General features: G+C 36.4%; 1 protein-coding gene across 1 annotated transcript; it reads right to left on the minus strand.

Moving 5' to 3' along the window:
- Positions 1 to 2,011: 2,011 nt before the first annotated feature.
- LOC134174728 (uncharacterized) lies at positions 2,012 to 25,886 on the minus strand. Its single transcript, XM_062639946.1, has 15 exons — positions 25,850 to 25,886; positions 23,637 to 23,741; positions 16,269 to 16,478; positions 14,633 to 14,737; positions 13,727 to 13,851; positions 11,588 to 11,668; positions 9,823 to 9,945; positions 9,073 to 9,165; positions 7,572 to 7,632; positions 6,951 to 7,099; positions 6,301 to 6,504; positions 5,737 to 5,903; positions 5,171 to 5,322; positions 3,502 to 3,579; positions 2,012 to 2,234 (listed from the first exon to the last, which is right to left on the minus strand). The coding sequence occupies exons 1-14, from the start codon at positions 25,884 to 25,886 to the stop codon at positions 3,515 to 3,517; spliced, it is 1,677 nt and encodes a 558-aa protein (XP_062495930.1). The 3' UTR covers positions 2,012 to 2,234; positions 3,502 to 3,514.
- Positions 25,887 to 27,697: the final 1,811 nt, after the last annotated feature.

The raw sequence follows: 27,697 nt of genomic DNA on the forward strand, positions 1-27,697 counted from the left end.
GAGCCTTAACTGAGCAACTGCAAAACAAGGACAACTTTCTCCTTAATTATTAGGCAAATTGAACAGAATAAAACTTGGGTCCAGGCAATTTGTTAAACGCATGCACTATCTAAATTTATGGTCACTGAAATATTAAAGTAGATATGAAAACTGGGCTCATAACCACACAAATTAGACTGCATGGTAATTATCTATGGTCTTAAGTAGGCCTTTAACCAGCAACTACTTCTCTGCAGCCTCCAAATAAAAAAAAAAAGTGACCTACTTTATTTTCAAATAAATTAGACATCAACAGTAAACTTCAGGTTAGAGGCTGCCTTTTCTAGGAAGAAAGAAGTTATTTCTGTACCTTCAGATGACATCTATCACATACATTTGTATTTCTGGTGAACCAGGTAGCATTACCGTTGTGCTGTCTAATTGTTGAAAAGGTACAAGACTTTCATGTGAACTGCAAAACCAAAAGCTGGATGAAAGATGAAGGGAAGCCAGTACTGTAAAGGAATTCCCATTTATTTTCTTGCACCAGGGTGAGGCTCAGTAGGAAACCTGTTTCAGCAGAAAAGCATCCAAGTGAAGGCATGCATTTCCATGAAAGATGGTGACTATTTCCACTGAGGTGAATTTTAGTTTAGGTATGGTAACAGAAATTTATCTGGGAGTTATATCTTATATATATCTTAGTTAACTTATCTTAACAGTTCTGCCACCAGGCAAAGGCTTGATTTCTGTTCACTGTAAGAAGGGTTAAACTGTGTCAGAAATTAGCCTTTAATGTTTTGAACACCATAAATGAATGTCTACACTGCTAGACGGATAGCTGCACAACAGTTCAAAAATTTCCTTTGACTTCGAGCTCTGGCTTGTTACATGACTTCCATTCTTTAAAGCTGTTTTTAAACCTGCCCTTAACTATATTATCAGCAAATACATAATAATTTAAAGTGCAGCAGAAAATCAATTTGTGATCTGTGTGCACATCCTACACATAGTCTGTATATAATTTTTACAAATATTTAATTTTTTACTGTCCCTGTGGTGGACTGGCAGTGATACAGTCCTGTCTAGTGCTTGGACTCATTGGCAACAGTGCTGTGTCCTGAAATGATGTTTTCATCACTAAACACTCATAGTTATGGTCTTTACCCATTCTGACTGTTTTTCTCTTCGGCATCATCACCATAATGCATCTACACTTTAGTGACATGTCCTTGTTCTTTTTCTCTTGAATTCCTTTCCAATGTTCTTCTTTCTTCTTCAAAAAGTGGACTGACAGCTAAATTGAAACAGGCCATAAATACATTAATAGCAGTCGGGAACAGGCACTGTGTCCCCAGCAGTACATATTTACAATACACTTATCCATTTGTTAGTATAAAAGCACCATTATAGGTAAGAATGTTCTTTCTGGATAAGTAATGCAAACCTAGAAGAAGCACACAATGAACAGGCATGCAGATAAAAAGTAAAGGTTGTGTATGCTACCTTCTGAATGTTAGGTCATGTCAGTGCTGGAATAGAATTTGCTTCCAGCTTAGCAGGCAGTAACATTAGTGACTTGTCCCAGTTGACTAGTGCAAATAAGCCACTCATACCTCCAGGTATTTATTTTTGGCAGCTGAAAAACCCTCTACCGCAAGAGTGTATATTTGCTGTCTAATTTGCAGTGTGCCTTTTTCTTCTGGGAACTTGATATTATTGTCTTCAACCAGTATTTGCTACAGACAACAAGTGGTTGTCTACAACAACTGTCATCTTGACTTCCATTTGTGCTTTGGTTGACTAGAACTATGGTTTCAAAGTTAATATTTTAAAGTTTTTTACCACATCTATGATTTCTTCAATTTCTTTTTTTCACTGTGGGAAAAAAAGAAGAGGTTGAGAAGTTAAAAATATTATTATGGTACAGGAGCCAGCACTTCAAAAAAAATCACTGAATAATATTTTGAAGTGGGACAGAATGGAGTTAAAAGTTTTGATTGTTTGTTTGTTTGTTTTATTTGTGGTTTTTTGTTCATTTGTTTGCTTAAAGGGATAAAATTTTCAAAACTCTTAAATGCTTGCATAAGTGTTCTGCTATTTAGTGAGCCAAGGGCTTTTAATTCTTACAACTCATTTTACACTCCACAGATACCACAGAAAGCGCTTTTCTGCTTCCAGCTTTCTCCAATATTCCACTCTAAAACTGGGACCTTGTTCCAGTGTTTGGATCTCTCTTACTGCTCCTTTGTCCTCTGGTAAATATTAAAAAAGCAAAAGCAAACCAAACAAATAAAAATGCAGCCCTTGTTTTAATTCATAATTACCACTAAAGATATTTTTACAGTTTGGGTTCATTATTTATCAATACAGATTTTTTATACATTAACTTGACTGGCATGACGGCCGCTGTGTTAAAGTTAAGTAGGGAGATAATGATTTCAGGCTATTTTGGGTTTATTCAATTTAAGATCCAACAGCAATATGATAAATGCATTGCTACATTTCAGGTTTTGTTGCATCACTGAAGTATGTGTTTTGGTCCCTTTCAGCAGAAAAAAAAAGAAATCAAAGTTATTTATTTCTGTTATTTACTCTGATGTAAATGAAAATGAGATGATAATTCATTTGAAACCTGCTGCTAGACAGGAAATCTGTGCATCCCAAATTATTAGAGGTATAGGCATGTTATGGTGCTGGAGTACACCTGAAGAGGGGCAATAAAGCTGGTGAAAAGTGTGCTTGCACTCACAAGCACAAGTCTTGTGAGTGGTAGTGGGGTAAACTGTGCTTGTTTAGCCTGTAGAAAAGGAGGTGAGACATTCTCACTCTACAATTACCAGAAAAAGATGTTGTAGTGAGGTGGGTCTTGGTCTCTTCTCCCAAGTAACAAGCTACAGAACAACAGGAAAAGTCAAGTTGTGCCAGGAAAGGCCTACATTGGATATTAGAAAAAATTTCTTCACGAAAAAGGTGGTGAGGCATGGGAAGTGGCTGCCCGGAGAAGTGGTTGAATGACCATTCCTGGAGGTATTTAAAGGACTTGTACAGGTGATGCTTATGGACATGGTTTAGTAGTGAATTTAGCAGTGTTAGGTTAAAGATTGGACTCGATGATCCTGAAGACCTTTTCCAACCTAAATGGTTCTATGATACTAATGTAGCTTTGTAACAGGCATGCAATCAAGGGGTGTAAAAAGATTTGTGTCTAAATAGTAAAATAGATATACAGATGTAATGTGAATCTGTCATACATAGAAAGGTGTGACCATATTATTCACTAGCTAGCAAAGTTATGCTATTCCTTAATGTAAATGTGTTTAGGGGCTACAGGTATATAACTGCAGATCTCTGTATGCAATTCCCGTTGAGATTTGCTCTTCGGAAAAAAAATGCATGTACAGGCATCACAGGATATAATCCAGAGCAAATCTCATATCCCTTAAGAATAGTTAGGAAAAGGAGGGCATTTTTTAATACCTTCTTTTAAAACCTGTGGTATGATACACTATAATATATTACCTTGATTATAATTTCAAAGTTCTGCATGAGTTCCTCTGAATGGTGTCTCTGTCTCCTCAGAACATGTTGCAGGGTCTTCTGAAGAATTCCAGTAATTATATAGTTACATATAATAAACATAATCCAGTAAATCTTGTAAATTAGAAATAGTCACTTTCTCCAACAGAAGTTCACAACCACCTTCCTTTCCCTGCCTACAACACCAAACCAGCTTTTGTGCTGCAAAATCAGTGAAATAGCAAGCCAAATATTTAAGAAAAGATTTTACTATCCTCTCAAAAGGACTATCAAAATGTATTGTTAGATACAATTAAATACAATGCATATGTTAAATCCATGCAATGGATATTCTAAGTTTTCTTCAAGAGAGGTTACTTCCTTCTGAATTCTACCTTTGTTGTTGTCCTGGGTTAAGCAGCAGCAGTCATTTTTCTCCTTCTTAGTAGCTGGTGCAGTGCTAAGCTTTTGACTGGGAACAACACTGATAACACTGATGTTTTTAGTTGTTGCTCAGCAATATTTACTCTGACCAAGGACTTTCTAAGTCTCATGCTCTGCCAGGGAGGAGGGGAAGCTAGGAGGAAGCAGAGACAGAACATCTGACCCAAACTAGCCAAAGAGGTATTCCATACCACAGTCATGCCCAGTATATAAACTGGGGGCAGTTACCCAGAAGGGTTAGATCACTGCTCGCGTCGGGCTGGATCTCGGTCAGTGGGTGGTGAGCAGTTGTATTCTCTTCCCTTGTTATTTCCCTTATTATTATTATTGGTGGCAGCAGTAGTGGGTTTGTGTTATACTTTAGTTGTTGGACTGTTCTTATCTCAGCCTGTGGGAGTTATATTCTTTTGATTCTTCTCCCCATCCCTCCAGGAGTGGAGGGACAAAGCGGGGTGGAGTGATTGAGTGCCTGCGCGGTTCTGGGTTGCCGGCTTGGCTTAAACCATGACAGATATTTAGACACAATATACAAAAGACACCTGATTTAAAAAAGAAACAACGGATGTCAAAGAAAAGGTGAACAGTGGGTTATAAGTGTGGAAACTATGTGTTTGCAAGCCGTAACCCAATATTAACATTTATACAGTGATTCACTAAAATGAACATAACTAAAGATGTAGGGAAGCTAAAGCCCTGGTAGAATTAAATCTAGCCAGGGAGATTAAGGGCAACAAGAAAAGCATCTATAGGCATGTTGGTGATAAAAGAAAGGGTAGGGGCTTTCTGGAAGAATATGGAAGACCTGGTTTCTCAGGACATGAAGAAGGTTGAGCTACTCAACAACTATTTTGCCTTGGTCTTCACCACCAAGCGTAGCTTGGAGCACAAGTGTGGCTTCACATGTTGCCAGAGAAGTTGTGGATGTCCCACCCCTGGAAGTGTTCAAGGCCAGGCTAGACAGGACTTTGGGGCTTCGAGTCTTTGAGCAACCTGGTCTAGTGGAAGGTGTCCCTGCTTGTGGCAGTGGGGTTGGAACTAGATGATCTTTAAGGTACATTCCAACCCAAATCATTAGATGATTTTATTATTCTATGTTTCATAGGCGACTTTATGGCATGGCAGCAGTGTGCATACAAATACTTTTTACTGCTGTGCTCTTTTCCTTTATTAAAACCTGAGTTGGCTGAGGTTAATTAGGGTTCTCTGAATTGACAAGAGGATTTCTCACCTGTCAAGGCTACATAAAGACAATCCCTCTTAATCCAGTTGGGGATTTCCCCTGTTTGGATAGAATCAAACACAATTTTCTCTGTTTCAACACATTCTAAATCAGACTTTGCTTTCCCAAGGTTTCTGAAAAGCTTCATTGAGAGCTGTGTTCTGTCATGCAGAAAAAAAAAAAAAAAAGAGAAAAGAAGAAAGGACTGGTTACTTAAACTAAAGGAAAGATGCAATTACCCAGAATATGAGCAAGAAACAGCCTGTAAAGTTGTAGGGAAAAAAAAGATGTCGATGATGTAGCACAGGTTTGCCAAGTAAGCTTATTTCAGCATATTTTATAACACAATGGATAAAACTTGCATAAGACAGGCTGAAACCTTTTCCTGGATTTTTTTTTTTTTTTGCTGGTGTTTTGGAGTTCCCTGATTTCTTTCTTCAGATAAATGTAGCCTCTACTTTAATGTACTCACTTTCCCAAATATGTACTCTTTAAAATCTATTTTCTCTCTGTGAAAACAGCTGACTATTTTTCTGTGTTATTTCTATATTTGCTTTATTAACTATCCAATATACCTTTTGTCATCCGTAGGCTCATTTCCATATAATACTTCATAGGACAGAATGTCAGCCTGAGCATTATTAAAGGCTTCTTTCCGATCAGACTTTTCATCCTCGTTCTTCCTGATAAGCTGACTGATGTACTGTTTTGCCTCTGGGACATCACAATATATGGTGTGAACCTACCATGGATCAAAAATTAGAACTTATTTCCTGTAAAGCTGGCACAGCTGTTTGTAATTCATGTAGTTCACATAACTGAAAGGGTAGAAAAGCATGTTATTTCCATGATGACATTCTCATGCTTCAATACTTTATCTTTTAAAACAATGCTGATTAAGAAATATGCATGTCAGTCTAATCAGATTTCTTTAGGCTGCGTTTAATGGGTATTTATGGTGCTTTAATTCCATGAACTATTTTGAAGATTTTATCTGCAGCCTTTAAATCAATGTATGCAGAAAAACTTTTCCCAGTTTTTCAAGACAATAACAATAAAAAACTGCACTTTTTTCCTTATTGAACTTTTTAGAAAACTCAGTAAATAATTTTTCAATGTTACATTAACTGAATTCTTACCTTCTTGACAAGAGTTTTCAAGAATAATAGCACTGTGATTTGAGGTTTCATTGCCTTGTTATATCTTCTTTCACTTTGTAGGAGCTCAGTGATTTCTCTCTCTCGTTTCCATAAAGATTCCTGTATCTTTTCCAGCATGGTGTATGCTTGCCAAAGATATCCCTTTTCCATCGACCATTCAGGCTTTTCTTCTTCATTAGCTACCTGAGGACAACAAAGACAACTCTTACATGTCAAGCCAGTATCTAGATTTTCATTATTGAACAAAATTGCCAAGATTTTAATGAGCGAGGTAGAGCAAAAGTGAAGAAAAGCAAAAGAAACATTCAGTAAAGGTCTGCTTGGTTCCAACATTTAGAATGTATTTTCTATAATTCAAAGAAGTAGATCTTTAACAGATTTTGCAGTGAAGTTAATACTATTATTATAATGAGAACAATAGCGTACTATCAGTGGTTCCATGAAAGCAAAAACTGATTTCATTACTGTGCCAATTTATCATTCTCAAGCCACATATATATTTGCACACAGTTCTTGCTATCAGTTAGTCCCTGGCTTATTTCAGTCTTTGCAAGTGTCAGCCTGATTGCCTTTGAAATACCTGCAATAATCTTAGAAACAACCAGTTACATTTTCATTTTTGTGCTCACTTGTTCTGTTTTTAATTCTAAAACTTCTGACACATCTGCTTTCTCTCCTTCTGCCTTTTCAGACTTTTGCTGAAGGTTTTTCATCTGGAAATTCATAAGGTTACACATTCTTTCCACGTATAGACTGATGATGTGAAGTTCCTGCAAAGCTGAATTGAAAATAATAGGAAAACCAGGTAAGAACAATTTAGGCGTTTCTAACCTGCAGTTCCTAGAATGCTGTCTAGACAAGCCAAATTATGTCCATTTAGAAATGAAGAATTTCCAAAGAACTAATAAATTTTAGTAAGCAAGAATTACATTCATTTCTTAAAATGCAAAGAATTTTAAAGAGGTCATTCCTTATTTTAAGTTCTAAAGGAAAAGCTGCAAATGCTGAAATAAACCCACTGAAACCAGATGCTTATTGTAATAAGCCAGTTATGGTAATGAGTCTGGAGTCATGCAGACATTCTTTGGCAATTCAGCATTCCTGTATTATTCCATCTGTGATACAGTACTGCAATGCAAAAGCTTACATTGACCTCAGATGATAAGCACCTCAGTGTAAACAAAAAAAAAACCAAACATGAAAGAAAATAGGGAAATCAAGAAACCCCATATCTGAAATAAAAAACTCACTCAGTGTGTGCTGGGTATAAAGGTAATCTCTGTTTTTACACAAATTTTCTAGAATCCAGACCTGCAAGACAACAAAAGAAGCTAGCAGGAAATTAATGTTACTAGTTTTCATTATATTTCCTTCGTGAAAAAAATCAGTAATAGTGAATTAATGTTGCCAGTTATAAGCATAGCCTACACATATGGGCTGTTGTGCAGTAATTCGCTGCTACTAGAAAAGAAATAAATAAGCTATAGGCTACTCAAATCCTAGTAGTTTCACAAGATCCTGTACCAAGATGTCCTATGCTCATATTTTCTTTAGCATTCATCCTTATTACTGGAGTGAAAGACAAGACAAAGATTATGAAGACTCCTGAAACAGTTGAAGAACAAAAGTTTTTGGAAGCACAGTACTCAGGCAGCCCTGAAGAAAATGGTCTCACTGAAACTTACCAGCATTATTTGGTGTAATAGAAATTATTCCCTATTGCTACAAGCCTTAAAACATTGTATCTTCATACACTTTATTATAATATTTTTGCTACATTTCCCTGACATATAACAATTAGGTCAGATTAGGAAAAACTCAGTTTGTCAGACAGGATCAGGGTATTGCAGTAGACATTGAAAGTCCTTGAAAAGAGAAAACCTTATTTTTAAATACAAGCACTATGTAAAAGTTAATCTGAAGGTGGTATTACATCATTAGAAAAAAATAGCTTTTCTTCAGATCTTCACTCAGAAATCCTACAGAAATCTGGAACAGAATCTGTTTCTGAGACTCCTAACACCACCACACTGTTAGCTGAATACATGTCTTGGAGAAGTGCTATGAAAACTGTCTTGTTATAAAGCTATATTGAAGATTTACAAAATTAAGGAAAGATGTGGAATAGGATACTATGCAGAAAATAATTATCAGACCATGCTCTCAGCTGCTATCTATAAAAAAAAGACTTTGTTTTTCTACCTCTGTAGCCATCTCAGATCTTTAGTACACTGAAGTTGCATTATTACAAAGAAATTTGGAAAATTTAAAGTATTTTAAGTACATCCTTTTTTCCTAGGGGCTACCAAATTAGGTAGTTTTGCTGCTACTTGCATTTCAGTGTTGTAACAGCGTAGACGAGGCAAAGTTTTTTGCTAATTTTTAATACAATTGCTAAATAAAATAATAACCAATGTGCCTACTGGAATTTTAAGATTCTTCAAAAGACATGAAATGTGAAATGAGAAAGAAAAATGACAATCTAAAAATTTTTAGCAGAAAGAATAGTATAGTATGACAAAAAAAATACATGTCATCTTCATTGATGTTTAAAGGCTGAAAAACAACTTGCATTCTCTGAAAAAAAGGGAAGGCATATGCATAGCAGTTCAAACTTAGCTGATTTAGATTTACATATCTGAAGGCAGACAGTGTGATTTCCATGTCCCTTAGCCTCCTGGAGACAGCACACACTGGAAATGGTGATAAGAGCACTGTCTAAAAACTAAAAAACAAACTAGCTTTGTTTACCTTTTCTTCTTCCCATTTCTCTGTTTGTTGCCTCATTTGGTGAAGAAGATCTTCATTCTTTTGGATCAGTTGTCTGTTTCTTTCCCTCAGGCTCTGAAGGCAGTAGAATAAGGCAAAAGGGATTACAGTTTCTACCTTGTGCTCCGTTTTCAAAAAAGTCCTATAGTTTGTGGTTTGGGTTTTTTTCCACCCATGTTGAGAAGCCAAAACCATAACATTAGGACTAGGTTGCTTAGACCTAGGGATATTTCATTTAAATATAAAAAGTTACCAAGTTACAATGACCGCATGGGACCAGAAGTGGTCTGATTCTAAGGAGCCTCCCGAAAGGCATGAATGTGCTGAACCTTTTCTTTGGCAGCAGAACAGGAGAAGGAACAGGATAAATCTTAATATCTGTCATCACCAGAAAAGGATTACATGCCCTATATATTCTGTGAATATCTTTACACTTTTTTTTCATAAAAATAATGCTGTTTGCAAGTGCATAAGCACAGACACTACAGCAGAACCCAACGAGTTTTCATCAGGGGAACAAAGATAAGTCAGGCTATGAAGACTGTAGAAACATACTGTGTAAGGTTTTATTCATTTCCAGAAGAGACAGACATAGTTCTGTATTACTTTCACAGTCTGTGTGCCTTCATTTGACTGTCTCTCCCTAGGAGGAAAACATTACTTACCTTGCAGCCTGCTCATGCAACCTTTGGAAGCATCTGCCATTCTTACCAGCATGTAAAAATTGGTTACCTTAGCTGTATCTTGCCAGTGTCTGTTGCTCTTGCTCATCAGCTCCAGGTAAGCTTTTAAATGGGATTTCAGACTACTCATTTTCTCACTATAATGTTTTTTTATAGCTGTCATAGTCTGCTCCTGTATTACAAAACATTATTGAGAAAAGAAATAGTGAGTGAAAACATGAAAGCCAACCATGATAAAGAGAACAGTTTCTGCAACAGGTAATGCTTGGTTCTCTTTCTTCAATGCTTTTCATTGTCTGAAAATATTTCTTATTCGTCACAGGAGGTTTTTATTTTCATCCTCTACAGATTTTGAGCAAAACTTTACTGCTAAAATAATTTATCTTTCTTGCTTTCCTGCAGAGCCATTCTGAAAGGAAACAATGAATTCCCTTTGAGCATAGCTAAGTAATTTTAAAGAAATTAAACTTTGCTCAGTAAAAAATAGCTTGCTAATATAAAATAGAAGTAACATAAAAAATAGCTCTCAGCAACAGGAATCATCTAAATAAGGCAAGAAAATTTTAGGAGAAATACAAACAAACCAGAATCTTTTAAATGCACAGATATTTGCAGTGCTTCTAGGAATTATTTCTTCTTTCAAATGCTTTAATTAATAATACATTGCAACAGCCAAAATGAAAGAAATTCTTTGAAGAAAGATCAGTACCATCCCTGTGTTTGCATCTGAGCCCAGCAGGCAATTCTGTCTTATTCTCTAATGGTGTTCTTGTTTCTCTTTTTTTCCCCATATCGTATCTACATATCCCCATATCTACAGGGTCAATTGAAAGTGTAAAATGTGACTGTGTGAGGGTTAGATTCCTATGGAAGCACAGAAATGGATCTACACGGGTAATCAATGCTTGTGCAGATGTGATAACCTGAGAATAAGATGAATTCCTGTTCCCTACCAAAGGACGCCAAGCATCTGTAGACTATAGGTAGGGAACTTCCTCAGATATGCTTGACAGTCTGAAGACAGTGGACAGTCTGTCCACTACCTTTTAGACTTTCCAGAGGAATTACTGAATCTCTTCTCTGCACCCAGAATAAACTTTAATTGTGTGGAAAACATACATCTGCATAGGAAAAATATGTTCCTGTCTTACTCTGGATTGGAAAAGGAGAATGATCTGACAGATAAGCATAAAGAAGAATCATTGGCTGCAAGTTTTCAGAACAGTGTAGCAAAAATCAAGTGGAAAATTTTGTATTTTGGAGAATTACTGACTAATGGAATGTAAGAATGCTTCCACTAAGAAAATTGAGACACTGTGGGGTTATGGTCATGGGAAGGACTCAGCATTCCACAAAACATATTGACAAAGTACTTCAAGACTAAAACAAAGCTAACTGCAAAGTAGAGGAGAAAGTAGCCACAGAGCAGAAGGCTGTAAAACTTTCCAATTCAGCTGTGAGGGAAGGCAATGCAACTTGGCATAGCCCTTCACAATAAGACCGTTCCTGAAAGGCACAACCTACACAAATGTAAATGTTCTATGGAGTCAGTCATTAGAGGAAGGTGGCACTTACAAGAAAAATTTAGTAAAAAATAAAGTTACTAAATCTGTGCAAGTCTACAAGACAAAAAGTAAAACCACATTTCACAAAGTCGTAAGATCAATTACACTTAAAGATATATTGTAATTATTTCTAGAGATTGGAATGGATTCATGAACACAGATGGAAATGAGAATGAAATAGATTTTATCTATCTTTCTCAATTTGACTAATGGTGTGACACAACAATATTAATGCTCCAGAATAATTACCTGGCTTTCTTTCCTTATATTGTCTAGTTCTTTTATTATCTTCATGTGTTTGTTTTTCATGTTCTGCATGTCTTTTGCAATCTATAGAGCATGAAAGAAATTATCAAGTCAGAGTGCTAGTAACTCCAGTTATAATGAACCATCAAACAGCTTGAGGTGCATTTCTCAAAATGACACATACAGTACATTGAACTTTGATCTTGAAAACAGATAAATAGCCAACAGGATTGCAGGTGAAAGCTTTCAGGGTTCAACAACTAGAAAGTATGTTAAGTTATTGAATAAAAATCAGTACATGAACTAGATTTTCTTTTCCAGTCCTAATATGGCATCTCTACCTCTTCCTTTTTACTGTAGTGACCCAAATTGAATATGGAAGCAGACATTAAAATTATTCTACAGCTCTTGAAAAAAAGGTAGATAGGGGTGAAGACTGCATTTTTTCACTGAAGAGTTAGATAACAAAAACTGGTTACAGAATACACTCTATTTTATTTTGTATTCAATTAAAATAATTTGAAAACCTGCATATGTGCTATAAGGTGTACTACATGCATATTTCATGACTAATAAAACCAGATGTATACTTAAAGAACTGGCAAAGTGACTTTCCTGTTTGAAAATGAGTCATTTAAACTTAAAATTTTATTAGGATCCTTAATGACTTCAGTTTATTAATTTTATTAATCCAATTCATAATAGTCACAAAAGGAAAAATCTATGATCTCCTATCCAATTTTTGCTGCCTGCTTTTTTTATTAGCATATTTCTCTGGTAGCTGCAATGCCAAATTACACAATGCTGATACTTGTGCGTCTTAAATGTGCAAGATACAGATGCTTTACAGGATGAATTACAGCATTAATGAACATGATTATATGTATACTATAAAAATCTAGAAGCTTTCCATAAATGTCCTTGGTTTGAGGTTTTTTTTTTTTTTATAAGCTTAATATGATGCAGATTCTGCTGGCAGTAAAGAGCTCAGCTGAAAACAGATTAAAAAAAGAAAAATATCTCATATTTTTTGTGGTGGCTGATGCATTATTTTTAAGAAGTTGTGGCTGTTAGCATTGGTCTGTGATCTTTGTGAGTATTTACAAACAGTTAACATGGAACTAAAAAAGTAAAAAGTATCTTCTGTCTGACACTGCCACAGTCCAAATTATACAAATGTAGCAAAGCAACTACATGGTATTGACATATACTGTCCTATTTACCCCCATGAAGGAACAGTATTGGAGAGAAATTTTAAAGACACAGTCTAAGATATAAGAGGCCTCTTCTAAGAGAAGACCAAAAAGATCCAGATGGGCTTATTCCTCTTATCACCCACAGATCCCTTGGGTGTCTTAACGAGATTGCTCCAGCTATTTGAACTTGTAGCTAGCTGATGGGTCTGTACCCTATACCACAGAAGTTACCATAGAACTTTACTGATGCATAATGAAACAAGAGTACAAGAGCATGTCTAATGGAATAAATAAGCCAATGAAACCAACAAGCCAGGGTCAGCTCTTTTCATATATATATATATATATATATATATATATATATATATACATATATATATATATATATACATATATGTACACAGATGTTGCATAATATAGACAAACTCTGGGAGTAGGGGGAGGGAAAGAAGGGGCGGGGGAGTGAGTGAACGAGTTGCCTGACTGGGTTTAAACCACCACAACCTCTCACTGCAAGTGAAAAGCCACTTCCAACCATCAAGAAACAGGATGAGAAATACATTGAAAGGCAAGGGTTTTCTCCATTTTCAGTTACAAGTGAGATTTTTACTTTTAGACAATCACCCGGAACAGGCAAATTTAAGCAGTTTACTATTCAATCCTAACTTAAGATGGTATTTCCATTTTAACATTTGGATTTTCATGTCAATATTCAAAGTTTAAATTCAGGTTTCCAAATGTGAAAAAGAAACCTCCTACGCAATGAGTGCATAAATTGAATTTATAACCTGAAAATTATGATCACAATTCATTATGAAAAGAGGCATTTGATTCAGTTAAAAGGTTTTTGTCTTGTAAATTATTCATTCATGATGGGTTTTGTTCTGTTTTTTTTTTTGGGGGGGGGGGGAATGGTGTTTTGTTTTGTGTTATTTGTTTTTTTTACCTTGATGACAAATAATGTAGCTAACTGGTATGGAATATATGGCTCTTCTTCTTTGATTGTACATTCCTGCAGCTCTGTTCCTTTGTGATCAGCATCAGAACAAACTCCAGATATGTTCAGATGACCTACTGTAAAACAAAAATTACTTTATAAGCTGGAAGTATAGAATTAAAATGCACAGCAACCCCAGATGTATATATTACATTTTTTTTTAATTGGAAAAATCAAATATATTTTTTAAACATATCTTTTTTTCTGATAGCAAAGAAAATGGACCTTTGGGAGAAAAATTTTAGTAACTCTGACTTCTCATTTTTGATCTATGAACACAATCACACATAGTTATGTGGTTTGATGATTATTTGTTCATGACTACTCTGATGTTAATTACTTACATATTTTTATGTCATTAAAATAAAAAAAACAAACAGCTTGGGTTAAAAAATCATGCAGAAATATGCTGCCTATTAAGAAAATTAACTTTCGTCACAGCTAAGAATTTGGCACTTTAAAATCTCCTTAAAAACTACCTTTTACAAGTTATTTGATAGACCCAGTTATTGGAGTATGATATAAAATTTTAAAATCTATTTTTATCCTGTTTTTTATTAATGAAAAATGCATTTTTCTCCCAATTGGATCTCCCTGGCTTAACACAATAGGTGACTTCCTATTGGAAAGTTAGGTATCATAATCCTAACCTAAGTATCCTAATTAACTAACAGGTGTATAAGGTTAAAAGAGACTGATCTCATTACCTAGAATGCTGCCCTGTATAAATCAAAGCTATACATGTTCATTCAATCAGAGCTCACATAAAAAGGAAAAAAAAGAACAACCTCCCCCATTTATGCAATGTATTATGTGTTCCTGAAAGCACGAATAACATTTGCTACTTAAATATACCTTTTTCTAGAGCTGTGTTTTCACTCCATCCAACCAGGGAGTTCAGAAATGACCACTTGTTTATATTCATTCCAAGCTTGTGCAGCCATGATTTTTCCTCTCCATCTGTTAACAAAATTCAGGTGCTAAAATCAGGTGAAAATAATTGCAATTCTCTGAATTCTGTTAATTCACTAATTCATTGAATTTAAATGCAGTATACACTAACTCTGTTGGGACTAGAAGAATTTTATATGAGTAAAAGGGATACAAAAGAATACAAAAGAATGAGAGATTGGAAAGTCATTAAGAGACTATAGAGAGAGTGTAAGAAGGAAATAATACTTGTTTGAGACTTGAATGGTTTCACCTGATCCTGAAAATACAGATATATTGAATCCAAATGCTGTACTTCAGACTTGTTTCTCATCTGCAAAATCTGTGTCAAGAAGAGTATCTTTAGATCAAGTTACTCTTTTTTCTGAATTCATTACTTCGTCACTGTATATTACAAACATATATATCAGCTTTTGTTCTGTGAATTAGGTCAATGAAGGACACATGTTAAATTTTATGTAGAAGAGCTGCTTCTGAAAGGACTGGACCTCTTATGTCTATATCCTTTTGGTTCATATTTGGCTTTCTTTCCACCACCTTGGAAACTATCTGAAGCCACAGTTGTTCCTGAAAAAGCCCTTCATGTAAGTACTTTAAACAAAATTATCCTCTAGAGCATCAGTGCTTGCAGGCCAAGAGTGTAGGTTTTACCTTTCCATCTAGGATAAAGATTAATCTTAAACCCTGGAAAGCAAATATACAGATATAGTTTCCTACAGTAAAAAAATGAATTAATATGTAATCTGCTGAAATGACTGCAGACTTCTCCATCAGCTTATTACAGTCCATTGGAAATATATTTGGAACTCCTACAAGTTAATTCATTAATGATAAAAATCAGTCTATATGCCTTTTCTTTAGTTTAGCATCTCATAGAGCATATGACTCCTAAAACTACTGAATATGCCTTTTAACACCGCTCTTGTGATTTAACTTATGCAGAACTCTCTAGCATGGTAAGGACAAGACATCTGTAAGAGTTCTGTACTTGTCTTTTCAATGCCATCAGTCAGACTGGCTCTCAAAAGGCATGCAAGCCACCACAGTACCTTTCAGTTTAATCCCTCTATAATGTAAGGCTCCTCAAAGCACACATCTCTCCTTTCTCAGTTTACAACTAGAATCAAAGCATATGGCACAGACTAGGCAGCCACATTGCCATTTCTGAATAACTGCAACTGTATGCTTTGACAGGTTTAGACAGCGTGGTAAGTTGCACACCTTGTTTTAAGAGGCACAGAAGTTACAGATCTAAAACATTGCTGGCTTTAGTGTTAATGGGTTAAAGTCAGGAGGTGTATCTTGAACATGAGGAAGTTGAGGGCTTATTACCTATATGTTGAATCATGACAGGGACTCTCCCATTTAGTCCACAATCACATTCATCTATTATTCGAGTTGTGTCATCACTGATGGTGCAATATAGACTGTAGCAGTTCTGCTTCAGTGAGAATACAATATAGTAATGGTGTATCAATCTGGCCTTTTATAGAAAATAGCCAAGTACACCCTCATTCAGAATACTGGAGACACTGCTTACCCTCTTCACATGTGTCTTCAATCAAAACACTTTTAATAACACATGAAGGATGGTCTTGTATCTCCTCTGAATACATATCTCCCTCAATAATGCTGCCTGGTAGAGGAACAGGTGACTGATTGGTGGTCTGTGGTTTAGTTTCAGGATCAATTTTTACTGAATCTTCAGGGATTTGAGAACCTGAAGGTGTAACTGATCGCTTCCATGCTCCTGGAAAAAAACAAGCCAAATAATTATTTTTAATAAAATACAAGAAGGAGGTATTCAGTTGAAAGATTTGAGAACAGATATCATTAAAAAAGTTGAAATTTGAAAGATCATACCTGAAAGAGAATTTAAGATAAAAATACTGCAAACTTTCAGCCAATTGAGAAGTAAGCCTGTATGAGTTTCTTAGAAATTGAATAAAACAAACCCATAGTTTTTGATCTTTTCTGTCTCATTTGAAATCTAATATGATTTGGTAATTTAATCTTAGTTTGACTGCCAGATTTAGCTGAAATAAAAAAACACATCAAGGTCCATGAAATAGTTTCCAGAATTCACCATCTACCCTGAGCAAAACCTGCCAAGTCTCATTCAGTGTCCACCCAAAAGGACATCTCAGACACATTCTTCCACGCATAACTCTTGGACAGCTTTTGTCTCTGGATCTCCTTAAGATGTCTATTCTCTCATTATGATGAAATTCCACTGTGTACTTACAAAAAATTTTCCTTTTTCCTGGATTTCAAATAAAACTAAAAGATCTAGTAGCAGAAACCCTGTTTGGTTTTGATTTTTTTTCTTTTCCATGTGGGAGGGTGTTTTATTTCTCCGTTTATGGTGGTTTTTTTTTTTCCTTTTTTTTTTGTTTGTTTGTTTGGGGAGTTTGTTTGTTTTGTTTTGTCAATTTTTTTGTTGTTGTTGTTTTTTGTTGGTTTGTTTGTTTTGGCCTTGCCAGACTCATAATTTCCATAGAGAATGACACTGCTTTTTCAGCTGTTCATGGTGTATGGAAAGATAAAAAGAACAGACATAAACTCCCATATGAGGATAAAATCAGATACTTCATTCTGAACCTGAAATACAAAAGATAAGCTTTTCAGGAAGCAATCAGAGCACATGAACAGGAATTAAAATCTAGGTGGCTATAAATTCAGCAGCTGTACTCATGTCATTACAGAATTTTCAGCTATTTATGGGTCTTACCATTGTTGCTCGCTCACTGACAGTCAATATTGCATTTAAAAGACTAAAGCCTTTAAAATCTTGGCTCATACACACTGTGAAGGCCTAAAAGTTACACTTCCAGAAACTAAGGAGGTAATCAAAAATTATGATGTTGGCAAAGTAATTACTGAAAATAACATGGACTGTTTGAAGTTGTATATATCTAATGAACCCAACAGAATGTTTTCATAGGACAGATTGAGAAATGCACCTTGAGCAGGGATTGTATTTTGTAAGGATGAAGGATTCTCATCTGACCTTCTTCTCAGCTACAAAGGGTAACAACATTAATGGCAAAGCTCAATAAACTTTTCTTTTGTAATGCTCTCTTTATTCCTGAGTTCCTTTCCCATAGGAAAAAGTCATAACGATTTTAATTATCTTCTTCTTGCCTAGGTGCTTTTCTGTTGAGAATGGAATGAATCTATCTCACATCACTACAGAACACTGAAATACCAGAGCAGTTGTTAAAAATATTACTCTACACCTTGCAGTATAGAGCAGTAGAAGCAAAGAACTTCCTAGATTGCCATTTTATCTTCATGTCTCAGTATATCCTGTAACAACTTCAGCTCTCCATTTTATGCAGAAGGTGTAGGTCAAACTTGGATTCACCTGTAGCCTGTATAGCAGGCTCCACTGCCAACAGACTTTATTCCTCTCTTTGTGTTTCCTTTCTTTGGTGTATATAAGTGATGGAAATTAAGACCTTTTTGAGACATGAAACCAGCTTATCACTGTTGACCAGAATTCCTAGGAAAAAACCTCTTGTCTGAAGGAGTTGGGTGAGTTAAGGAAGCATCATAGTAATATTTATAAATGTTTTAAGCCAAGATTGGAGAGCAGCTATTGAACTATAGCATTTATTAGTAAGGCACTTGTATCTGTAAAGGGAAAATTGTCACATATTTGATTCTGATTGGGATGTAAACAAGGATTTTTCACACTCTTTTTTAGTAAATAAGATTATACTATAAAGTGTTTTAATCTATCATCAGTTTCAGCTATCTACCTCAAATAACAGTGATTTAGAAGGAAAGGATTAAATCTATTAAGCTTTGATGATATTTCATTTATGCAGTCAGGACACTACCTATTTTGACTGAGGCTAGAAGTCCTGCCTTTATGGCCAGGCTAACCGGCCTGCAACCTAATGGAAGTAATTCCCTGAAAACTTCATCTCATGATTAAAACTCAGTCTAAATGAAAGTACTTTCACAATTTAATAAGTTTACTAGTAAAAGTCTTTCGGACTGTAAGGTCTTCATTAGGTTAGTGTCTTCCTGTGTACTTGGAAAGAGGCTCACCATATAAAATAAACCACGAAGGTTTACTGACAGTGAACTCTACCCCAATCTTTCCTCTGTGATTAGGGTATGACACTGAAGACTTCTGGAAAGAAATAGCTATGCCTGATGTGTCAGAGCAGGACTTTTAATAACAGATGCTTCTAATGAGCAGTAAGAAAATACATGCTTCATCTCTACAGCAAGAGTGCAGACAGTAGTTGGTAATGGAATGTTAGAAGTAGTTTCGACCTTCATTTAACCTGCAGTCATTTCTATGTAGTATTTTAGATATGGCATAACTAGATTTAGGGTTTGGATTGAGGGACTAGATCATTCTACAAAATGGCATTTTATCATCCCTTCCTTCCCTGAGATACTGCCTATTTCTGCCTAGCATTACTGAAGATGTAAAAGGAAAGACTTACAATTTGAGAAATGGAGGCCAACAGATTCCTTGGGGTACAACCTGAACAGATTTTTTATTTTTTTTTATTAAAACGATTTACTGGAATCCCCCATTGCAAGGGGGTTGGACTAGATGATCTTCACAGGTCCCTTCCAATCTAAACTATTCTATGATTCTAGTACTAATTTTCATGTCACACCCACTTACAAAAGTGGATCTCATTATGTTATTTCTTTCCAGCTTTAACTCCTGGATCAGACTGTTTCCATGTACCAGTCTATTTTTGACACTCAGAGGGGTATCTTTTTTATTTGAAAGTTTAAATTTTCATGCAAAGTTTTAGTTCCTCTGTCAACATAGGAACTTTCTTCATGTCATCCATCCATGAAAATTTAGCACACAGCACTCTTATCACTCATTCTTATCACTCACGTCACTCATTCACTTTGCGTGACCAGCAGGTCAAAGGAAGTGATCCTGCCCATCTACTCTGCTCTCGTGAGATCTCTCTTGGAGTATTGTGTACAGTTGTTGTGTCCTCAACATAAAAAGGACATGGAACTGCTGGAACAAGTCCAGAGGAGGGCCATAAGGAAGATCAGGGAACTGGAGCACCTCCTGTATGAAGATAGGCTGAGAAAGTTGGGGCTGTTTAGCCTGGGGAAGAGAAGGCTGCGTGGAGACCTCAGCAGCCTTCCAGTATCTGAAGGGGGGCTATAGGGATGATGGGGAGGGACTCTTCATTATGGACTGTAGTGATAGGACAAGGGGTAACGGATTAAAACTTAAACAGGGGAAGTTCAGATTGGATATAAAGAAGTTCTTTACTGTGAGGGTGGTGAGGCACTGGAATGAGTTGCCCAAGGAAGCTGTGAATGCTCCATCCCTGGGGGTTTTCAGAGGTTGGACAGAGCCTTGGGTGACATGGTTTAGTGTGAGGTGTCCTTGCCCATGGCAGGGGGGTTGGAACCTAATGATCTTAATGTCCTTTCCAACCCTAACTATTCTATGATTTTGTGATTCTATAATTCTTTCAAGCATTAGCTTGTGTTAGCGTGTTGTTGCCATATGGTATGTACAACTGGTAAACATTTGATGGGAAACAAAATGTTCTCACATTCATAACCCTCATAGTGATGTCTGAACATGAACCTTATGCAGTCTGCATGGAAAACACAGTCAATCATCCTCAATGCAGATCATCAATGCATAACCAGCTGTCACAGAATGAACAGCGAACACCTGTCTGGCTACATTTCCACTGGGATGATTAGAGGACCTAGGTAGTAGGCTGTGCTGAGAAATCTGCTTGGTTGAGATTAAATCTGAGATTAAAACTGAAGCATGGGAAGCACAGAGGGTTGTGTTGTTGGTTTTGGTTGTTGTTTTTTTAATGAAAAAAAATCAAAATAGGAGCAGTCTCTTGATTTATAGCATGCTCGGTTTACAGTTAGGCAACACCCTGTTGCTATTTTATGCTTAAGAATTAACTGTGCACTTCAGATGCAGTTCTAGCTGAAAAGAGCTGATCCTGCTGTGCTGCTTCATGCCAACTCCATGTTTCCATTTAGCTACTCTTTTGCTATACTGATTTCTTTTTTATGCCTTGCATCAGCATATATTGCTTTATGACAGGAAGTCATTTTCTTTTTATAGACGTGGCCAGATACTGCTTAAAACAGGCAAATAAGATAGAAGAAGACTACTTATTTCAGGGGATGTAACTCATAGTTTTTATCTTTTTTTTCCCGGTACCAGAGAACATTTTTCACTTAAAAAAAAAAAAAAAAAAAAAAAAAAGATATCAAAGCATGCCAGCATGGAAAAACATGTTTCTATATTATCATTATTTTATTATTATTATTATATTGCATTGTAAGGAAAAATTTTTGTCACGCAGCAAAAGTATTTGCATATTAAAACCTGGATTTTAAAGTGTTAAAAATACAGTAAAACATAAAACCCATTACTGCACTACACACTTGATTTCCTTTTTCCTTGTAACTAATCCCCCCTCAAAACAGATGAGATAAAAGATGAAGCAGATGTGCCATGTTGTGTGTTGTTATATAAGAAGAATGTTCCAGAGGATCTCAAAGAAAACTGTTCTGGCACTTCCTTTCTTTGCAGTCAAGAAATATTATTATGTAATATGTGGTTTACTTGAGGTAAGAGCAGCTGTAATTTAAGGCAACATACACACAGGTAGTCCTCATGTAGTTACAGTGTTGATATTTTTAATTCTCACAAGTAGTACAAAAAGCACAGGCAAGCCAAACATTGTGGGGTGTGGCTGCCCCATAATACAAACATGCGAGCAGCAGTCATGAGAACCTGCCACAAACCTATAATACCCGCATTATTGCAACTAGTTTCAGAAAATTTCATAAATGGACTTAGGCTGCAACTCTGTAAGGAAGCTGGCTGATGGATAAGCAGCAGAGCATGGAAAGCTTCAGCACGCAAAGTAATGAAAAAAAAGAGGTGTAATGGGTCTGAGCTTTCCTTCATGTGTGCTAGTCTACTGAAGCATAATCTGATACTCAATTTCCTAATCTCCAGTACAATGATAACATAAGTGCCTGCCTTAACTTTTTTGAATAATGAACATTTTTTTGTTATGACGATTTCTGTTCTAGGTTCACTTTGAACTCTGTTTTGTGTTTTTGTGTACACTCCAGTGTTTTTGTGTACACTCCAGTATCCCCAAGCAAGATTCTGATTTTGATAAACTGACACTGTCATTGTACATTTCCTTGTGAAAATTTTATCAGACTAGTCAGTTGTAATTTTTTCCTGATTTTATTCTGGATCAGATATCAGAAGTAATCAGAATAACAAGAATCACTGTTTCAACAACCTACCATGGCTGTATCTAAACTACAAGAAGAAAAGTCCTGCAAATAAAAAAATAGCAAAATGTCTTTTGTCCCTGATATTGGATGACTAGGAGGTTTTACTCAAATTTCCTAAAGAATTAAAAGATTAGAATTCAATATCCTGAATAACTTCAATTCCCAACAACTCTGGTAGGACCTGAACTAATGCAGTTGTCTTTTGGTACCTTACCTCTGAGATTTTTATGCAGCTGACCATGTTGAATCTTGCAAAGTTTATGAGCAATTATTTCTTGAGTTCTTAAATTTGCTAACTACCCAGCAAAGAGGACTGTATTTTGAATCAGTTACCTCTAGTAAATGCAGTACCAGTTCAAGATCTAAAAAACCCTCTTGTATCTCCCTTTTCTCCTCTTTGGAAGAGAAAAAGTGATACAAGGATCATGTCTTTATTAGTATAAAATTAAGTTTAGTCTCATGGAGTTACAAAATGGAAAAACCCCATGAAAATATCTCTGTTCTTTTTTAAATGACTTATTAACAGAGGTATGACACCTTCCTCTTTAAGCTAGTCTGAACCTTTTCAGGTCAGCCACTTTTCTACAGCTGCAGTTGTAGGTCTCAAACTGACCTTGGGGGGAGGGTGGAGCCATGTGTTTAATAGGTGTGTTATTTATGGTTTTAAGGCTACTGCAATGTTATTACTGATGTTCACACAGGTGGCAGGTATACTCATGTTCTGTCCCAAAACTACCTAGGGACCCACCTAGGTTGACTAATTGCAGCAAGTCAAGCATTTAGTCACTGAAACAGATAGTATTTCATACAGTGCCATAATTTTCTGCTCAAGTGACACAGTAATTGCCTACATACAATTATCTGACCATAATACATTCAGATTTAGCTGGCACATAAAAATAATTGGGCCAGGGACTACTGTATATTAAGCCCTGTTTGGGCAGATGTTACCCCCTTAGTCTTACGACCTCAAAGGCACTTGGTTTATCACAATAGCAGTGCGACAGTCAGGGTAATTCTATGGTCATGCCTGAAACTACCTATTGGTATGATGTGCTGGAGTCAACTTTTTCTAACACTCTTTTCTCTTTCCTTCTCAGACACACATTAAAATATAAGGAGAAAGATTGAGAATTTACTTGGACCCCTGCACCTAATGTAGAACAGAATAGATTTTTATTTTTATTTTTAATTTTTATTACTGATACTGACTAGTATCAGTAATGTTCCAAAAAGTCATATGTGCCTTTGTCTCAACCATATTACATCCAGTGTAAGGGAAAAGAAACATGAAATAAGCTGTCCCATTTTTGTGGCCTATCAAAAGTTTCCGATTGGATCTCCACGTATTACAACTATAATTAAAGCAAACAGGTACTATAGTTCAGTTGCTGAAAGGAGTGATTCAGATCATCAGCCAAGTGAGACAGCTTGACACCTTTTTCTCAAAGGCTGTGCTTCAATGTGTTCTATCTTATTGCTTAAGAAGTTTGTGGATAATTAATAAAACCCCACAACTCCATTACAGTGCTGCCATATACCCTTTAATAATTTCCTAACTATTTGTTGTGTGCCAATGTTTGCAAATAGAAAAGGCTAACATTACCTGTTCTGCTTTGGCATTTAGCAGCAGGAGAAACAGAATTTTTCCTCTTCCAGAACCAGGGTTGTAGTGACAGAGGAATACTTTCTTCAGAATAGGAATATTGTTCTAAGTAACAGTGAGAAAAAAAAACAAAACAACAAACCAAACCATGCCAGGAACAGGAAAAAAAAACCACCAAATCACATATTATGAAAATGTAGCTGTTATTCTAGTGGGTAGTGGAGCTTTTGGTTAAAGTGTAAAACAAAACAAAAAGAAATATAATCAGTTATTATGTGCAGTACAGATAGCAATGCATCTAAGACAATTTAGGAAAGATCCTCAGGCAGTCCTACTTATCATATGTTATAGTAAAAGAGTATCACACTGTCTAGTATTTAAAGTAGACTATTTAAGGAAAATCTTCATAGAGATAAATTAAAATCAGTCATTTTATTCTAACAGGCCATGTTCATGTTCTACATATGGCTAAAAAAAAATAAATCAGTGTGGTAACCTCACATACAGCTTTTATATCTTTGGGCCAATTCCAATATAATACCTTGGTATTCAGTCCACAGTGTAGGAAATTTTACATAGAGTATTGCCAGCTATAGCATTAATTAGATTAATGCCTTTCAGATGAAAAAAAAAAAACAACCCGAAAACCACCAAAGACCCAATATAGAAATTCTTAGGATATTAGGGATTAAGAGTCATCTCAAGGATGTATGGGGTTGCTCCACTGGAGATTCGCTGCACAGCAAATTCTAACAAATCTTAGTACTTGAATGTTAGCAGCAATACCAGTGTTGCATGCTAAGTGTCATGCAAGATACAGGAAAACAGCTAAAAGAGTCCTGTGCTCTTAAAATCAGAATGAGCTTTCCTTGGCTTCTAGTTACAGTCAGAACCAATCCAGACTAGCTCTGATAATGAGACTGAGAGTTTCTGTAAATCATCAGATATGTAATTAATTCAAATTGTAAGTTTTGCAAATGTGTGACATGTCTGGAAACTGCTGGAATACAAGGCACAGCTTATTCTACCAGGAGGTGCTCCAGACATCAAAAAAATGATGCTTCAAAGAGATGGAGAAATCACCCAGTTTTTTATGGTATCTTTCCTTTATTCTGCAAATGGAGTCAATAATGCACATAGTTATATATTCATGCATCTCACTATGTGAGTATGATAAATCCCCTTCAAATTAATTCCTTTATAGTAAAAAACAGAAATTTCAAGCCTACGACAGAAAAAGAAGATGGAAAAGCAAGAACATCTTTGTGTGTTTCTTGTTAATAGTATTTAAGTCATTGTATGTCTTACTGTATGACCCAGGTACGCCAAGACATAGAACACTGCAACTGTCATTAAAACGGCAAAATAGTGTCTTTTAGCATTAACAGCAATTTCTCAGACCTTACCAGGAAGGAATCTGTTGAAATCAGAGAATTCAAAAAATTGAGCAGGAGCAGTTGGTGCAAATTAACTTGGTGCTTGTTCTGGGCCACACCCCTGTATTGTGAGAAATGCCTCTAATTTTTCCCATTCATTTTTAGCGAGTTAGTAATATCTCACAAAAAAAAAGGTTGTTTGCAATGGCAGAAGAATATATATAATATGTAAACAGCTTATAACAGCTTTTTTAAAGAGGGGCTGCCTAAGGGATTTTATTGCTCCTTGTTACAGTACTGTCCTACCAATACACAGACACTCTGCTATTCGATATTATCCATAATGCAAGTGCATATACTAGGCTTTCCTATAAAAGCATCAATGGGCTGAATAGAACCTGTCTGTGCTCTGATGCAAGACAAGGAAGGGCAGTGAGGGAGAAGACTTTCAGGGTTTGGTGGGAGTGTCTTTAGAGTATGGTTCAATAGAAGACCTATAGTGAAAGAGAAAAAGATTGTTTCTTTGACTTGGGCATTGTACCCCTTTATTATGTGGAAAAAGAAGAATGAAACTTGTGGATAAAGAATCCGTGTTCTCCCAATACCCTGAAAAAATGGGCGCTGATAATCAAGACCATATTATTTTTCATTGTTGCTTACAAAAAAAGGAGAAATTTATCATTTTGATTGCTTCTACTGATCACTCATACAAGCAGCCAAGTAACAGAATGTAGTTGCAATATTCAGAATAGCTGAATGGCTGGAAATTGGGCCCTTTGGGGTCTCCTCTTTTTTTTTTTGTTTTTGGATAGAATAGTATCTGCCTCTTCTATTTACCTAAAGGCTGGGTGGTATTAGTAGTCTGGTCCTTCATTCTCACTGAGCAGCAAATCACATTGATATTGTTCCATGACATTTTTAGCATTGATTGCTGTTACGTGAATTCAGCCTTTGTATTGTTAATAGGAAGATTCATCTTCTGAGAAGGGTACCTTTTATAAATCCATCTCATCCCCTGAAAGTAACTTCACAAAGAACTCTAAGAGTATTTTACAGGTAGAGGTTTGTTTATGATGTCACAAGCTAAACTCAGACTTTTTCCAGAAGAAAATGCATTATGCAGACCGTTTCTTATTCATTCTGGTCAAACCACATTTTTTCTCTAACATTGTCAGTTTATACTGCGTTAAGCAGCAGCCTTGACTAATGGCATTGCCTAACAGAATTGGTTTAACTTGTTATTCTTAACTTCTGGTGTGAGAGAAGGTTAGGCAGTCAGTTGACTTCTTTTAACATTAAAAATCCTTAATTACCCTAATATAGTACATTGGCATGAAGAGGAACTTACACAGAAGCTACCAACTAATAAATTGATGATTTGGAACAAAACTTCTATATCAACAGTTTATATTACAGCTTGTTATCACAGACAGCAGAGCTTTCACTTGCTGTGTTCTGTCAATGTTATTGCAATTTCCCTTTTGAAAATTAAAGGCACATATTTCATACTATGAGCCACAAAAATACTGGAGCGAAGACAAGAATCGAGATTTAGTGTCCCTTGGAAAGCGATGTGTGTTTGTACGTTTATTTGTAGACACAGCTATTCTGTTGTACTGATTAGACTTAACATTCCATAGTATTCCCAGTCTTTGCTCATTCATTAATCAGTTTCCTGGGAATATAAATAGATCAGTGCTGTTTAATATTTTCAGTGCTGTTTAATATTTTCATCAACAACCTGGATGAGGGAACTGAGTGTACCCTCAGCAAGTTTGCTGATGATACTAAACTGGGAGGAGTGGCTGACACACCAGAGGGCTGTGCTGCCATTCTGCGAGACCTGGACAGGCTGGAGAGTTGGGCGGGGAGAAACTTGATGAAATTCAACACGGGCAAGTGCAGAGTCTTACATGTGGGGAAGAACAACCCCATGCACCAGTACAGGTTGGGGGCTGACCTGCTGGACAGTAGTGAAGGGGAAAGGGACCTAGGGGTCCTGGTGGATAGGAGGATGACCATGAGCCAGCAATGTGCCCTTGTGTCCAAGAAGGCCAATGGCATCCTAGGATGCATTAGAAAGGGTGTGGTTAGTAGGTCGAGGTTCTCCTCCCCCTCTACTCTGCCTTGGTGAGGCCACATCTGGAATATTGTGTCCAGTTCTGGGCCTCACAGTTCAAGAAGGACAGGGAATTGCTTGACAGAGTCCAGTGCAGAGCTACAAAGATGATTAAGGGAATGGAACATCTCCCTTATGAGGAGAGGCTGAGGGAGCTGGGACTCTTTAGCTTGGAGAAGAGGAGACTGAGGGGTGACCTCATCAATGTTTACAAATATGTAAAGGGTGGGTGTCAGGATGGTGGAGCTAGGTTTTTTTCAGTGATGTCCAGTGATAGGGCAAGGGGCAATGGGTGTAAACTGGAGCATAGGAGGTTCCATGTGAACATCAGGAAAAATTTCTTTACTGTGAGAGTGACAGATCACTGGAACAGGTTGCCGAGGGGGGTTGTGGAGTCTCCTACATTGGAGATATTCAAGGCCCGCCTGGACAAGTTCCTGTGTGATGTACTCTAGGTTACCCTGCTCTTGCAGGGGGGTTGGACTAGATGATCTTTTGAGGTCCCTTCCAACCCTTGGGATTCTGTGATTCTGTGATCACAGTGCCCCAGTAATGGAGTGCCATTA

This window comes from Pezoporus occidentalis, unplaced genomic scaffold (genome assembly GCF_034315485.1).
Source record: "Pezoporus occidentalis ecotype Australia unplaced genomic scaffold, CSIRO_AGI_Poc_V1 ctg117, whole genome shotgun sequence".
Classification (NCBI taxonomy): domain Eukaryota; kingdom Metazoa; phylum Chordata; class Aves; order Psittaciformes; family Psittacidae; genus Pezoporus; species Pezoporus occidentalis.